General features: G+C 39.0%; 1 protein-coding gene across 19 annotated transcripts in view; it reads left to right on the top strand.

The window, feature by feature from the left end:
* atxn2 (ataxin 2) overlaps positions 1–14,245 on the top strand; it is a 31,413-nt gene that overhangs the window by 6,569 nt on the left and 10,599 nt on the right. For 11 of the 19 annotated variants that reach the window (XM_048188267.1, XM_048188275.1, XM_048188264.1 and 8 more), the window contains 13 exons: positions 1,412–1,441; positions 5,207–5,331; positions 5,519–5,610; positions 5,716–5,904; positions 7,198–7,364; positions 8,202–8,417; positions 9,574–9,756; positions 9,845–10,024; positions 10,145–10,252; positions 12,666–12,736; positions 12,814–13,157; positions 13,260–13,326; positions 13,534–13,674. In XM_048188267.1, the coding sequence (XP_048044224.1) occupies positions 1,412–1,441; positions 5,207–5,331; positions 5,519–5,610; positions 5,716–5,904; positions 7,198–7,364; positions 8,202–8,417; positions 9,574–9,756; positions 9,845–10,024; positions 10,145–10,252; positions 12,666–12,736; positions 12,814–13,157; positions 13,260–13,326; positions 13,534–13,674 (1,913 nt within the window). The remainder of the gene's footprint in view (positions 1–1,411; positions 1,442–5,206; positions 5,332–5,518; positions 5,611–5,715; positions 5,905–7,197; positions 7,365–8,201; positions 8,418–9,573; positions 9,757–9,844; positions 10,025–10,144; positions 10,253–12,665; positions 12,737–12,813; positions 13,158–13,259; positions 13,327–13,533; positions 13,675–14,245) is intronic. The other 8 variants (XM_048188271.1, XM_048188281.1, XM_048188277.1 and 5 more) reach the window with 3 other exon arrangements.

Genomic DNA, 14,245 nt, shown 5'->3' with positions numbered 1-14,245 from the left:
TTATAATCTTGCTTGATTGGGGGTGATGCTGGGTCAAACTAGAAATTAGTTTACTAATTACTAACACAACACTGATGCAGCCCTCAGGACAGAGAATGTGGTTTTTGCGTTATCCTGACAAAAGCAGAGCACAGCATCAGCTTTTTATGTGCTTTTGTTGTATCAGTGATTGTATCATCAGTACAACATACTGTAGTTTTTACATTTTCAAAGCCAGCTATATAAATGTTTGACCTGAGTCTATTAACACTTTCACTAAGAAAGCTCCTTTTTAAGATGGCTTAAATGTTTATCTCAGTTAGCTAACCAGTCACCCCTATTTTAAGTACTTAAAAGGCACATTTAAGAAGGTTTTTGTTCTACAGTACTTCACCTCAGTAAGCACATGGATAATTGTGCACTGTTATTACTTCAGCTACTAGATTTTGATTTTGATACAAAAATTATCAGCCAGTTTGTGTGAAGATAAAATGGCATTCACCACCACCATGCTAAACATACCAAACAAGCAACACACAAGTGCCGAACCCACTCAAAGCTGGCTGCAAGTAGCTACTGTTACATTTTGACTGTCATTGCATCATGAACCTGATAATGGAGGCCTGTTTCATTTCATGAGCACCACGCTATTGCTTCATCTAAATAAATATTGGTGTGAGATCATTATTCTTCAGGCTGTGATTTAGTTTTGATCCATTTGCATGCTTTTTCTTCTCTTCCTTTATAAAAGCTAATTTATTGAAATCAACAGGAACAAAGTTAAATTCAATGCAAAACCAGTTTAACAGCGAATGCATATCATGCTGCCATGAAAACTACTTTTTCATACAACAGCATTTGAAATCAGACAAATGAAATGAGTTAATTTTTCATTTTTAAATTCTTTGAAACTACTGATGGAAATGGGTCTGTGTACATTTTAATCATTTTAATTCCTATTTGGAATGGAATGACGAGAAATGAAAAGATGGCTCATCTATTCGTTTTTTCCGTTTAGTTTAACTAACAGAAAATCAGATTTAGGCTCGATTTCTCATTTTTCGTTTGTGGTTTACAAATCTCAGGGCTCGAAATGAACATTTTTTTTCTTGGTAGCACTGGTGCTCCCAACTTCAAAAAGTTAGGAGCACCAGCAAAAATTTAGGAGCACCATATACTTTTAAAGATGAAACCGCAGGAGTCAGCAGGTGTCCGTCTTTAGGAGTGAGTCATTGAGTGAGTCATTCATTCAAACGATTTGTTCAAACGGATAGCAGTTGTTTATGAATGGATCATTGAATTTGACTCAACCGATTCATTCAAAATGCTGAATCATTCAGTAATGAAAACAAGATTGTTTTGTCATGAAATGCGAGATGTTTCTGATGTGATCTTTGTTCTTGTTTTGGAACTATTTTTGCTGCTGAAACAGATCAAAAACAGCCACTATTGCGTCTAAAATGTGAGTGATTTAATTTTAACTACTTTTTACAGTTCATTGAACTGTTGTATGAAATCTGTGTTACATTTTCAATCGTGGTGGTTTTAGGATATTCAGGAAAACTGTAGGCCTACTCTTGGCCTTGTAATGTTTCTTAACTGTATCATATGTTTTAAATATAAAAACTAAAGTGTTAATGTCGAGCCCTGTGTAACAGTGTTCTTTTCATCATCTCTGTTCAGCTCTTTATATTTTGCGTGATAGTTAGCTCCCTGTCACGTGACTACGGAGCGCTGTGAAAGGGAGTGAATGACTGCTAATATTAATCAAACTAAAATCTGCTTTAGACTTAAGAACGTAAAGGTGAAGTTTAATTGGTTTAAATGTGAAAGAACAGTGGACCAGTTACTGCATCAGCTCACAGCAGACACATACTGTGCAGTAATACAGCGAACGTTTTGTAGAGAAATGTAAACCGGTCGCGCTTCAACAATTGTTTGCACTCGCACAAATGCTCCTAAATATATTTTGAGGTCACAAACATTAAATTTAGGGAGCATATGCGACTAAAATTATCGCAATTTCGAGCCTTGAATCAGTTTATGGCTTTGAGATTTCATTTACACATGTAGGCACATTTGAAGAGAGTACTGTGCAAAAGTCTTAGGCCATCATTAGATGCTGTTTTAGCAATGATATAATGACCATATATAAATATTTCTCAGTCTCTTTATTAGAACATAACCAGAAAATACAGTAAATTTGTATGCAGTATTAAAGAACAGAAAAAAACAGCTTTTAGTGGCAAGTATTTAGTGACCTCCCCTTAACACTTGAGCAATAGCAGGAACCAGCTCTCTTAAACCTAAATGGAACGGAAAAGGATTGGAAGGCCAAGAAAAACTTTCAAAATATGTTGAAGTTTCTTCTTTGAGAAAATGGAAGTCCAGGAGACATGTGACGGGAGGTCACACTAAACACTGATTTTTGCTTAAAGAAACAGTTTTGCTCAGAATTTTTTTAAATATTTTGTGTACATATTATTTCCTGTATTTTCTTCTTGTATCGTAATAAAGAGACTGAATTATAAATATGTATGGTCATTAAAACATTGCTAAAATAACAAAGCTGGTGGTGACCTAAGACTTTTGCACAGTACTGTATATGTTGCTGGGCATATAATCAGTGCTGCTGCAAAGCTTTGCCTCTAATTTATGACACTTGAGAGATCGCAAGCAATACCATATGCTGACACGTATGATTTTTGTAGTAGGTCTTACCTGTGTCCCTTTGATAAATGCAAAATAGCTACGGCTCTTTGGATAAATACTACTGTATTAGCAACAAGGATTGCTAAAAATCAATAAACATGACCATGATAACATGTCCATAACCTTTCCCACTCATCCTGCTGCTGGAGGGTCAATGTCCTGCAAAGTTTAACTTCAACCCTATAAACACACCTGAACCAGCTAAGCAAAGTCTTCAGGATTACTAGAAATATCCAGGCTACACAGAAAAAAAAAATGGTACAAAAGCTGTCACTGGGATGCTATCCTTTTAAAAGGTCATAATATGTACCATTTAGGTACTAATATGTACACTTTTGGTACCAATATGTACCTTTTAAGGTATTCTTTAATTACCCTAAGCTTTTGAAAGGGTACCACCCCAGTGACAGCTTTCTTATCTTTTTTTCTGAGCGTGCATTGTGTTGGAATGTAGGCTGGAGCTAAACTGCATGACATTGGCCCTTCAGAAGCAGGATTGGATGCATCTGGCTTATGTTAATGTTGTCTATAAATGAATCTGCACAGCTGGATGTCTGCAGGCAGATGTGTAGGTCAGTCAATACAATGGAAAATTTAATTTGCAAATGTTATCTTATCTTTACAACAATGCATGCAACCAAAACGGAACTTGATTTGAGAAACCATAACACACACACACACACACACGCACGCACGCACGCACGCACGCACGCACGCACGCACGCACAACACAACACAACACAACACATCCTCATCGGGGAATGCTCATGCTCATCCAAAACACACATAAACCCCCACTCCTAAAAGTCACCCATAGAAATGAATGGGATATTAGAAAAAAATGCTTTCTAAACAAAATAAATCAGCTACAATGCAGAATGCACACAGAAATGAAGAGCTGACTCCATAACACATCCACGATGGAGAACAAATATAAACACACGCATATAACATGCATAATACCATGTTCAGGTTTGACTGTAATATTTTGACATAATTGCAAAAAATTATACTTCGTACAAAAAATGCTAAACTTCAACAGAGTAATTTTTATTGTTACAATAATAATTTTATAATGGTCTAAACACAAATCTAAATGAAAGATTGTGAAAAAATGTATGCCTATGAGGAAATAGAGCCAAAATCTCATTTTCCATTTCTTAAAAGGAGAAACGAATAGACGAGCCATCTTTTATTTCTCGTTATTCCATTCCAAATAGGAAATGAAATTATTCAAACGTACATGGTCCGAAATGCATGTCGTGACTCCACAGTTTGTTTAATAATCCCAAACATATTGATTCTTTTCTAATTTCTCTGTGACCCTTGACCTCTGACTTACTCCAGTGAAGGTCATGTTCTCAGGAAGCTCACTTTCTAATTAGTGTTCCTGTTCAATTAATCAAGTTTATGTAGTTTTAAGGTGTGGTCACATTCACTTTCTGTTGGTCAATGCGGCTAATTCGCATAACCTTGAACCCACATGAAAATCTTTCACCCTTATGCAAAAATTTTTGGATTCCTTGAAATGACTGAATTTTGACTGTGAAACTCTGCACACGACAGAAAATGTGTCTGCACCTTTAGTTTAAGCTTTAGGATTTAATGAACAGGGAACTTTGTTTCTGATTATTGGTACAAGAGGCTAATTCTTCAATAATAAACTGAATATGATGTCAGAAGAATAAATACAGCTCCAACTTTTTTTCTGAGAACATGGCCTTTGAAATGTTTTTGTAATGCAGTGAGCTCAGTATTGTTGTATATTTGAGAGATTTTTATATTTGAGATCCTCGCCCCTGCACCACCACTTGTGTCCATTTATGCCGGGTTCAGACTATACAATGTTTTTGTCTTATGATTATCACTGGGTCAGATTATGCTATATTGACTCCTAAATTCTTGTCGTGTCCTGGACAAGAGACATGCCAGACTACACCTTGCTTCCTGAGCAATCATCGCTTGCTGTCTTTAACGATGTGCGTGAAGCTATCAAGGAGGCGGAACATCTAATTAGTGTTCCTGTTCAATTAATCAAGTTTATTATGTACTTTTATGGTGCGGTCTCATTTGCTTTCTGTTGGTCAATGAGGCTGATCCATATAACCAACTTGACCCCACAGGGAAATCTTTCACCCATTTGGAAACGAGTGTAAACAAACAATGGCTACCGAAACGTCGTGTTAGCATCATAAAGGCAGGAGTATTGTTGTCATAGCTCTATGAACTTTATTTCAGGATGTTTGAAAGCTGTGCCAGAAGAGCCTCTGTGCTCCTATCAGTCAGTGTCACAGATGTGATGGAACTCGTCATGGAGGACTGAAAAAAATTGTCAAATTAATTGTGTAGTCTGAACCCCGCTTTAGAAATCATCACCTGTTTTCCACTTCATTATGTCGCCCATATCGCACATTTTCATATGTTTTATGACTTTTTCCATATTCATTTGTGCGCTTTTGCATCACCATGATGCGTGTTATATGAATCCTGTTGCTTGTTTTGTGTGTTGGTGAAGATAACTTCACAGACAGTGCGGTAAGTGCCCGTCTGAATGGAGAGCACAAAGAGAAGGATCTGGAACCCTGGGATGGAGGGGAACAGCACATCTCAGGCAGCATGGAATCTCTTGACACTGATCTGGTGAGATGTCAAACAAATCAGGAAGTTGAATCATTGTAGAAGTATCATATGCAGTGAAGTTTAGATGATTAAAGCAATAAGCCGCTTGAGGTCATGCTTCACTGTGATTTTTTTTTTTTCTGCGGTTACAAGAGGTACAGTATGGTGCGAAGCCGTAATCACATTTTTGAAACTGTCTCCCTCTCAGTCAAATGGTTGGGATCCTGATGAGATGTTTAAATACAATGAAGAGACATATGGTGTGAAATCCACCTATGACAGCAGCCTGTCATCATACACGTAAGCCCTCTCATCTGTGCTTTAAATTACCTCTGATGAATGTCTTGGTTTGTTTAAATGGTGTGTATGTGCTGTCTCTTAGTCTGTTTTTCTTTTCGTTTCCAGAGTTCCCTTGGAACGAGACAACTCTGAGGAGTTCCTCAAGCGTGAGGCTCGTGCATCACAGCTGGCGGAGGAGATTGAAGCCAGTGCCACCTACAAGGCCCGTGTGGCCTTGGAGAATGACGACCGCTCAGAGGAAGAGAAATACACTGCTGTGGTTCGTGGAGAGAGGGAGCTTCACAGCCTCAACAGGTGAAGCTTGAACTTGCTACCACTGCTGCATGTATGATTAGATCAGGAGATGTTTGTGCTCCAGTGTATTTCTGTCAGTGAAAAAATAAAAGGAGATTCATAATAGTGTTTTTTTCATGCTTGTCATACTCCAAATTATACTAAAAGCAAGAAAAAGCAATTTCATAAGTGTATAAAGGCATATTTTATTCCACTCCTATTACTATGTTCTCTCATATTTCTATGAATTACTGTGAATGGAAAAAAAGTACAACGCAAAGTAGGTCAGAACAAGTCCTGCCATCTAATTAAATGAACCTATCGCCACTTGTTATCACGTCACTGCGACTGCCACTAGAAGCTCTGTATCCCATAGAAACAGTCAGAATAAGAAAGTAAGAGTATAAGAAACAACATTTATGGGACTGTTTGTGACCGTTATTTAAATGTGAGATTGGTGAGCAGTGTTTGAGATCTCTGTAATTGTCCATTCAAATAGATATGACAGGGGTCTCCAAACTCAGTCCTGAAGGGCCACTGTCCTGCAGAGTTTAGCTCCAACCAGCTAAAACACCCCTGCTTGAAAGTTTCTTGTATGCCTAGTGAGACCTTGATTACCTGGTTCTGGTGTGTTTAATTGGGTTTGGAGCTAAACTTTCAGGACAGTGGCCCTCCAGAACCGAGTTTGGAGACCTCTGAGATAGGAGTTTCATGCCCGAAATAGCTGTTCAGAGGCATTGCAAATATGGCCGCAGAGTGAACTGGCTTTTCTTAAAAAGGACTTTGACTATTTTCAAAGGCTCTGCCTAGATTGAATTATGTTTATATATCCCAGAAAATGACAAAAACTATCGCTGGTTTAAGTTTGTTGCCTGTTAATCAGTCTGTTCAAATAAACCTTTGCATAACAGTTATCTTTTGCTTGTTTCGTCTGGATCAACTCGAGCAGTCGCAGCCAATGTCTTAAGGTGTGGTCACATTTACCATTGTTCAGCAAATTTTTGCGGATGAAATTGAGTTATTTCAATAGGAATCCACTCAAACAGGGATTTTGCTTTTGGGCAAAAGATTTTCCAACATGCAAATTTAACATTAAGTAAATGGACAGTGGACTTTTTTTTCTATGAAATTACACTGAAATTACACTAATGTGACCACACCTTTACAACTTTAAGTCATTATTTGGCATATACGTTTTTTTGTTGTTGTTTTTTTTTTTTTTTTTTGTCAGAGCTGAATTCAGTTAGAAAAGTATTGCTCAATTAGTTGAATTTAAATCCAGAGTGTTCCTCTTTATTTTGTTTACTTCAACAGAGAGAACAAATACATTCCCCCTAGTCAGAGAAACAGAGAACCAGGGATGTCATGGGGACCTGGTCGTCAAAATTCACCCAGACCGGTTCAGTGTAGCCCTGGGCCACCCACACCCAGATCTGGATCTCACGACTACAACGCAATGGATCAGCGAGTGGTCAATGGAGGTACAAGATGATTTGTAAACTCTTTGTGCCTCGACTTCATGTCGCGGCATCAGTGTTGTCCAAAATGGCTAGTAATTAGTGTTATGATGAGGCCTCAAACGATCAAATTATGTAAACAAACTGTAATGTGAATCCATGAAATATAATCAGTGGAGTAAACAATGTGCTGATATTCTCCGGCTGGATCTTTGATAGACATCTCAAAGTTTTCCCTGGTGTCACTTTCAATGGGATCATTCCTTATTAGTCCATGAAACAGTATTCAAAATTTCCACATAAAATACTAGAAATTATAATGAGGGGGAAAAAAAAAAATAGATTCCCATTGGCTTTCTATGGTATCTATTAATCCATTGTTCTCTCCTTCACTAACAGTCGATCTTTCAAATCATCTCTCTGGCTTTCAGTCCTTTCATGATAAAAGGATTCGAGCAAGGGAGTTCTGCAGGCCAAGACTGCTGCTGTTCCAAGAGAATCTGATTGATCTTTCCAAATGTTCTTTCTTTGAAGTCCTGTTTCCCTATTGTTTTCTGTTTCACTGCCTCAGAATTAACCAAAGAAATCTCAAAATGTTATTTGTTATAGTCACCCTTGTTCTTTGGTGTCTTGTCATTCCTTCCAAACTCATTTCTTCCCAATACTCTTTCTCAAATACCTCTCTCTGCCTTTCCTGCTGGCTAGTTTCAGTCTTCCTATCTAAAATTCTCAATCTATAAGGCCTTCAGACTTTTCTGTTTTCCTATTCAATTTACATGGTCATTTGTTTCCCCTCCCCCTCCCTGTCAGTCAAATGTAGTTTTTCTTTCCTCTCATTTCGGCTCATTTCATCTCTGTCAGGTGCACACCCTTGGCCCTCACGCTGCCCATCTCCCTCCTCTCGCCCTCCATCCCGTTACCAGTCAGGCCCCACCAACTCTCTCCCACCCCGGGCGGCCACGCCCACCCGGCCTCCCTCCAGACCCCCATCCAGGCCCTCTCGGCCCCTGTCTCACCCCTCTGCTCATGGCTCTTCAGGGCCTCTGTCCACCATGCCCAAACGCCTGTCCTCTGAAGGTACCAGAAATTCCAGACTGAGCAGCCATTTTGTTGTGGCACCACTGCTCAGGTTCACGTTTTGCAATCCAAATGCCTAAATTAAGGCTGCCACTAACAGCTGTGGGACTTTCCTGGTGCTTAATAAAACAACTCACTTCTCCTCTTGTTCCATTTTCTAATACTGTCCCTCTTTCTATGCATGATTGAAGTGAATTTGGGGCACGTTTCACTCACTCATTTTCTGCGGTGTGTTTAAGGACTGGCATCGTATTTTGACCATGGTGACACCACTGGCAATGCCCAAGTGTTTCTTTCCATGTCTGACATTGGCTTGACATTGTATTCTCTTACATCAAATGAGAAACTGTCACAGCCTCTTAAGTTCAAATGTATATTCGGTAGATTGACTCAAATTAACATTCTTATCCATTAACATTTCATGAGTACAGAGCACCGCACATGACATGCAGAAGAAAAAATAGATACCGTGGCCACAAATTAAGAATTTGTTCCCACAACTTATGAATTTGTGTCCACAATGTAATATTTTGTTAAATTGTGGGCATTTTGTACTAATTCATTCGCTCATGTACATGTAAATTGTGGCTACACTACTAATTAGTTCACTTTTTTTACTTGGTTAAATCATGGCAACAATTTGATATTTTATTCCCTTGTTTTAATTACTGTAAATCATGGCCACATTTCACAAATGTGTTTTCGTTAAATTGTTAGCACTTTTTACTAATTTGTTCCATTGTTTAAGTTAAAACAAGCCCACATTGTACTAATTTGATACTGTACCTAATTTTAATTTAAAATGTGGCCACGTTTTACTAATTCGTTCCCTCACTTTCATGGTCACTTTGTTCTAACCTGTTCTTTCATTTTTTTAGTTCAGTTGTGGGAATGAACTCCTAATATTTGGTCAGTATAGCTTTTCTTTTTTTCTTCTGCATGTCATGTGCAGACCACAAACTGCTAACATAGTTAGCAGTAATTAGCATAGTAATTTTCCCCTCAGTCTTTGCTTCATATTTGATATTTTGAATGTCACATAGTACACAGCATCTGCTTTTGGAGAGAGCTACACACTACACATTAATGAGAGATGCCCTAAAGGGTGTTTGTTTCTTCTTTCAGAACTCGCTCATCTCTATGTTTGTGAATGCAGGTCCTCCAAGAATGTCTCCCAAGTCACAGCGGACTCCGAGACCTCATAGAGTGGCCTCTTGTCGGGGCGGTGGGCCTCCTCCACCTGATTATATGTCTCCAGGTGCATCGGTGGAGGTTTCTGCTGCCCCACTTGCTCGCAACAGCCCTTCTGGGGGAACATGGTCATCTGTTGTCAGTGGTGGTAAGCCTAGATTCTAAATCTGTACCCAGATTTCAGTTTCAGTTGGGAACACTCTAATGCTGACTGATTTATTTCCACTTCCTCTTAGCGCACAGACCACGTTCACCTCGACAGAATAGCGTTGGTGGAGGTGCTCCCAGCTCCTCCTGCTTGTCTTCCCCTCAGGCTGGTACAGTGCCAGTAGACTCTGTGACAGCTTCCACAACAGCGACGTCACCCACAGCAGCTAACCCAGCCACCAACCTGGACGCATCTCCAATAGAAGAGGGTTAGGACATCCCTTACATAATATGTGTCATTTTAAGGCCTGTTTGTTAATTTGTGTTATTAATTTCCTCTGTACCAGATCTTACAACAACCCTGTTTTCCATTTATCTTTCTTCTATAGCCAAAGAATTAAGAGTACTAGAGACAAGACAGAATTCTCCCAATGCCAACAAAGAGAATGTGAAGCCTATTGAAGCTTCTGCAAGCATCACTCGATCCATCGGCAAGGGTGTGTACCTTTGGAGATGACATGCTATTTATCATCTACGGCCAGCAGTTTTTAATCTGAATTTTCAAGCTTTTGCTAAAGCTGTTTTTTGCTGCATGCGATTTTGCTGTGCTGACAAAGCATGTAGAAAGCAGAAATTACACAATGTCAGTATAATTTAAGGATTTGGCTTCCAAAAATTCATTTTTTTCCTAAAATTGCTGATACTGTAAAAACAGAGAGAGTGAGAAATGACTTTTTCAGTTCATCTTAAATCAAACACAATCTGCATTAAAGCTGCAGTGATGAAAGGGCCCTCGCACCCGGGCTCACTGCCACTCCTTGGCCTTAGGAAAGCAGGGAACAGTGGGCTATGTGCATGTAAGCGAGTAAATACAAGGGAAATATGGCAAAGTCATTTCAAAGTGCCACACTTCCTGCTGCCAACAGGTGGCGCTTTGACTGTAACTGAATATTGCCATGTAGATGTCTTCAGGCCATCAAACCTGTGAAGTTTGGAGCAGATCTCAGGCATACAGACATTGTATGCCTGAGTTACAACAACTTCCTCTTTCGTGGCGTTAATCACATACATTAGCACTTAGCTAAGTGTTGCATGATTTAACATGTTTCTAGTATGTTTGCCATTTTGTGGCATATTGAAATCTGTTTCTGGGAGTAAATTACAGTGTAAAGCATGCCATTTCCTGTTGCCAGTAGGTGGCGCTATGACTAACTGAATATTGTCATATAGATGTATTTATGCCAGGACTCTTATCACACATGTGAAGTTTGGGGCAGATCGGACTCTATGCCTGAGTTAAAACAGTTTCATCATTCATGGCGAAACATCAGATTTGTCAGGCCGCCACGGACACGCCCTCCAACGAAAACTCAAGATCTTTGCAATTTAACATCGCTAAGGCCTTAAGATTAGACTGACAATATATGATGTTAATCTGATTAAAGCTCTAGGAGGAGTTTGTTAAAGTAGAATGTGTGGAAATGGCAAAAACTGCCAAAATTTTGTAGACTGGGTAAACCCAGCCTGATCTGCCGGCGATTTGATTTCGCCCGGCCACTCAGTCTGAAAACCCGTACATTCATTTCTACTACTTCTATTACATTTTTGCGGGAACCAATCACAGACTGGCTTATCCACCTTGCTTGCTATTGGCGGGTATAACACGATGACGATAGAGAAGCGACGGCAAGCACGACCGTCAATCCAATTCCTTTTAACCTCTCGACGATGCTGAATGACTTCTTTAGTTTAGCAAACAAATTGCTCGAGTGGGTGTCACTCAATATCACTCACTTTCATGTTTTTTTTTTGCACAACCTGCAAAAATCGCTCGATGCCATTGCTGCTTCTGCAAACCGCTGATCAATGCTACAAACCAATACAAACTAAACCTGTCTGGAGGTTTTGCGTCGTTTTGCAAATTACGTGACCCGAATCGTTGATCTGATTGGTTGAAGGACTAAAAATTTTGTAGAGAAAATTCAAAATATCTCACTTACTGTTGGGTTTACAGATTTTGCACCCGGGGGCTTTTTTGTAGGTACTGGGCTGTTACATCTGTCTACCAAATTTCATACCTGTATGTGAAACGTAGCACAAAGGGAGCTTAATTGAAATTTTGTAGATGGCGCTATCGAGCCATTTTGCCACACCTAATTCTAAAACCCATATCAGATGTAAATTTTCACCACTTCTGGCGTGTGTGCAAAGTTTCATGAGTTTTCGTGTATGTTTAGGCCCTCAAAAATGTGATTCATTTCGGAGAAGAAGAATAATTGGCCGAGCAATTACAATAGGGTCCTCGCACCATCGGTGCTCGGCCCCTAAATACAAGTGTAGGTACGGCATATGGATTAAAGTAGGCTTGTCACAGTATAAGATTTTCTCTACACAAATTAACGATAATGATATTATTGTGATGTCTATAGAAATTATGAAAAATTAATAATGATATCAGTCACATTCCTCTTCAACTTTATTTTGTGTTTTTTTTTCTTGTTGGGCCAATTAATTACACTCAAAACCATAACTGTACAAATGCATACAAAAAGAACTTGCTGTTTGAGCCCCCTCCTGTAGTCTCTAACACATAGTCTTTTTACAGAATCCTAAAAAAAAATATTTCGGTGCGGGTGTCTAGTGATTTTGTGTGGCTGTAGTACTGTAGCTACATGCTGCATTGTTGCAATCTACTTTTTTCTGTTTTATGACTGGTGTCAACCAGACTGCCACTGGATTATTTATGATATTATGTGTGTAGTATTAACTCTATTTCAGTTCATTTTTTTAAATGAATACCTGTATACGGTGACATCACTACATCAAAGTGAAAAATCAAACGCAATTATGTAAATTATTTTAAGTAAATGTGCTTTTTAAAATTATTCTTTCACTTTTTAATCTTCCTAGGGCCTCCCAACATGGCACCGGATCACAGGAAACAAATAGATAATTTAAGGAAATTCAGTGAAGATTTTAGGGTAAGTTTTATTTTTCTTCCATTATATGTGTTTCAGCAACTGTACTTCAGGTTATTGAATCCCTTCATCATTTATAGTTGCCGTCTAGCTCAAATCCAGATTGTTTTGAGCCCATGGTGACCAAGACTCCAAGGGACCTTGGAGAAAAGCCAAAGGATCAAGCAGCTGAGAAGAGTGCAGTAGATTCAACAGGACTCAAAGTCTCCATGGAGTCCGGCGTTAATGAAGAAACCTCCACTTCTGTGATTGTCGCCCTAGCAGGAAGTAAATCTGGTACCCCTTCACTCTCTCCTTCCTCTGCTGTACCAGAGCAGAAACGAGGGCCTGATGTGACATCTCAGGGCGTCCAGACCACCTTGCCTCTGGCCAACACTGCTGCAAAAGATAAGGATGAGAAGGAGAAGAATGACCCTGTAGCAGAGTGAGTCAGTGGAGGAAAATGTAGAATCAGTGACAGAATTCATTGTCAAAATAAGTTATAGTGAATAATACAATGTTGATTTGTTGGTTATGCACTTTTTAGGAGTGTTAGAAAATCTACTCTCAATCCTAATGCCAAGGAGTTCAACCCAAGGGTTTTTTGCTCCCCCGTAAGTAAATCAGTTGTTTGTTCTGTGTCATTAAATGAACTGAAATCAACATATTCCCAAAACTGTAATTTTTTTCGGAGAAAATATATATTGTACCTTTTAAAGTCAGGTCATTTTTTTTTTTTCCCGTTAGTATTTCTGGAAGAGGGCAAGCAAATATAACATAGAAATGTACGTTCATACATTTCACTTTAACTGTTTCCTCAGCCTAAACCAGCAACAACCCCCACTCTGACCCGACCTCAGGGTCAGCCCAGCCCTTCCATCGTAGTACAGCAGCCTCCTGCTGTCTATGGCCAGACCATGTTCCAGATGTACCCTCTGACCCCTGTCAGCCCTGGCGTTCAGGTGAGCATCATTACATGAACCTCTCTGTCAGTGTGATCTCATTCGTTCTGTGCATGGTTTTTATACTAAAACTTTTTCTTTTCATTTATGTGCCAAGATCATTGATTTTCTTCATTGTGTTCATACTTCAGCCATCCCTCCTTTACTTTCATTTGTCAGTTGCATTTGCATAGTATCTGCATGTGTAACCCATCACATGATTGCTCAATTGATGATTGACGTGAATGCTATTTTAATTTAATTTCAGTGAAAAGGGCCAGTAAAGGCCTGTTCATGCTAAGTTTGGTTTAAATAAATGGCATGAAAGTTAAATGGTTCATAGGTGTACACTGGTTTATTTTACAATATTTGCAAAAATGTGCACTTGGTGTGAATAGACCTTAATGTCCAAAACATAATAAAGTACAGATGGTTTGACTGGTAGCATGCTGTCAACCTTTGGAAGGAGCTCATTGTTCATCATCAGCTCAAAAAGTTGCACCTCACTGATGTTTCATAATATTTAATAATTGACATTTTTTTTTCTACTGACCAAAATAAAAGCTTTACTTTTTTTATGTGGTGTAGAGTG

Source organism: Megalobrama amblycephala, linkage group LG4 (assembly GCF_018812025.1).
Source record: "Megalobrama amblycephala isolate DHTTF-2021 linkage group LG4, ASM1881202v1, whole genome shotgun sequence".
NCBI lineage: Eukaryota > Metazoa > Chordata > Actinopteri > Cypriniformes > Xenocyprididae > Megalobrama > Megalobrama amblycephala.
The sequence above is the reverse complement of the archived record's forward strand: the minus strand, read 5'-3'. Positions and strand labels throughout refer to the sequence as shown.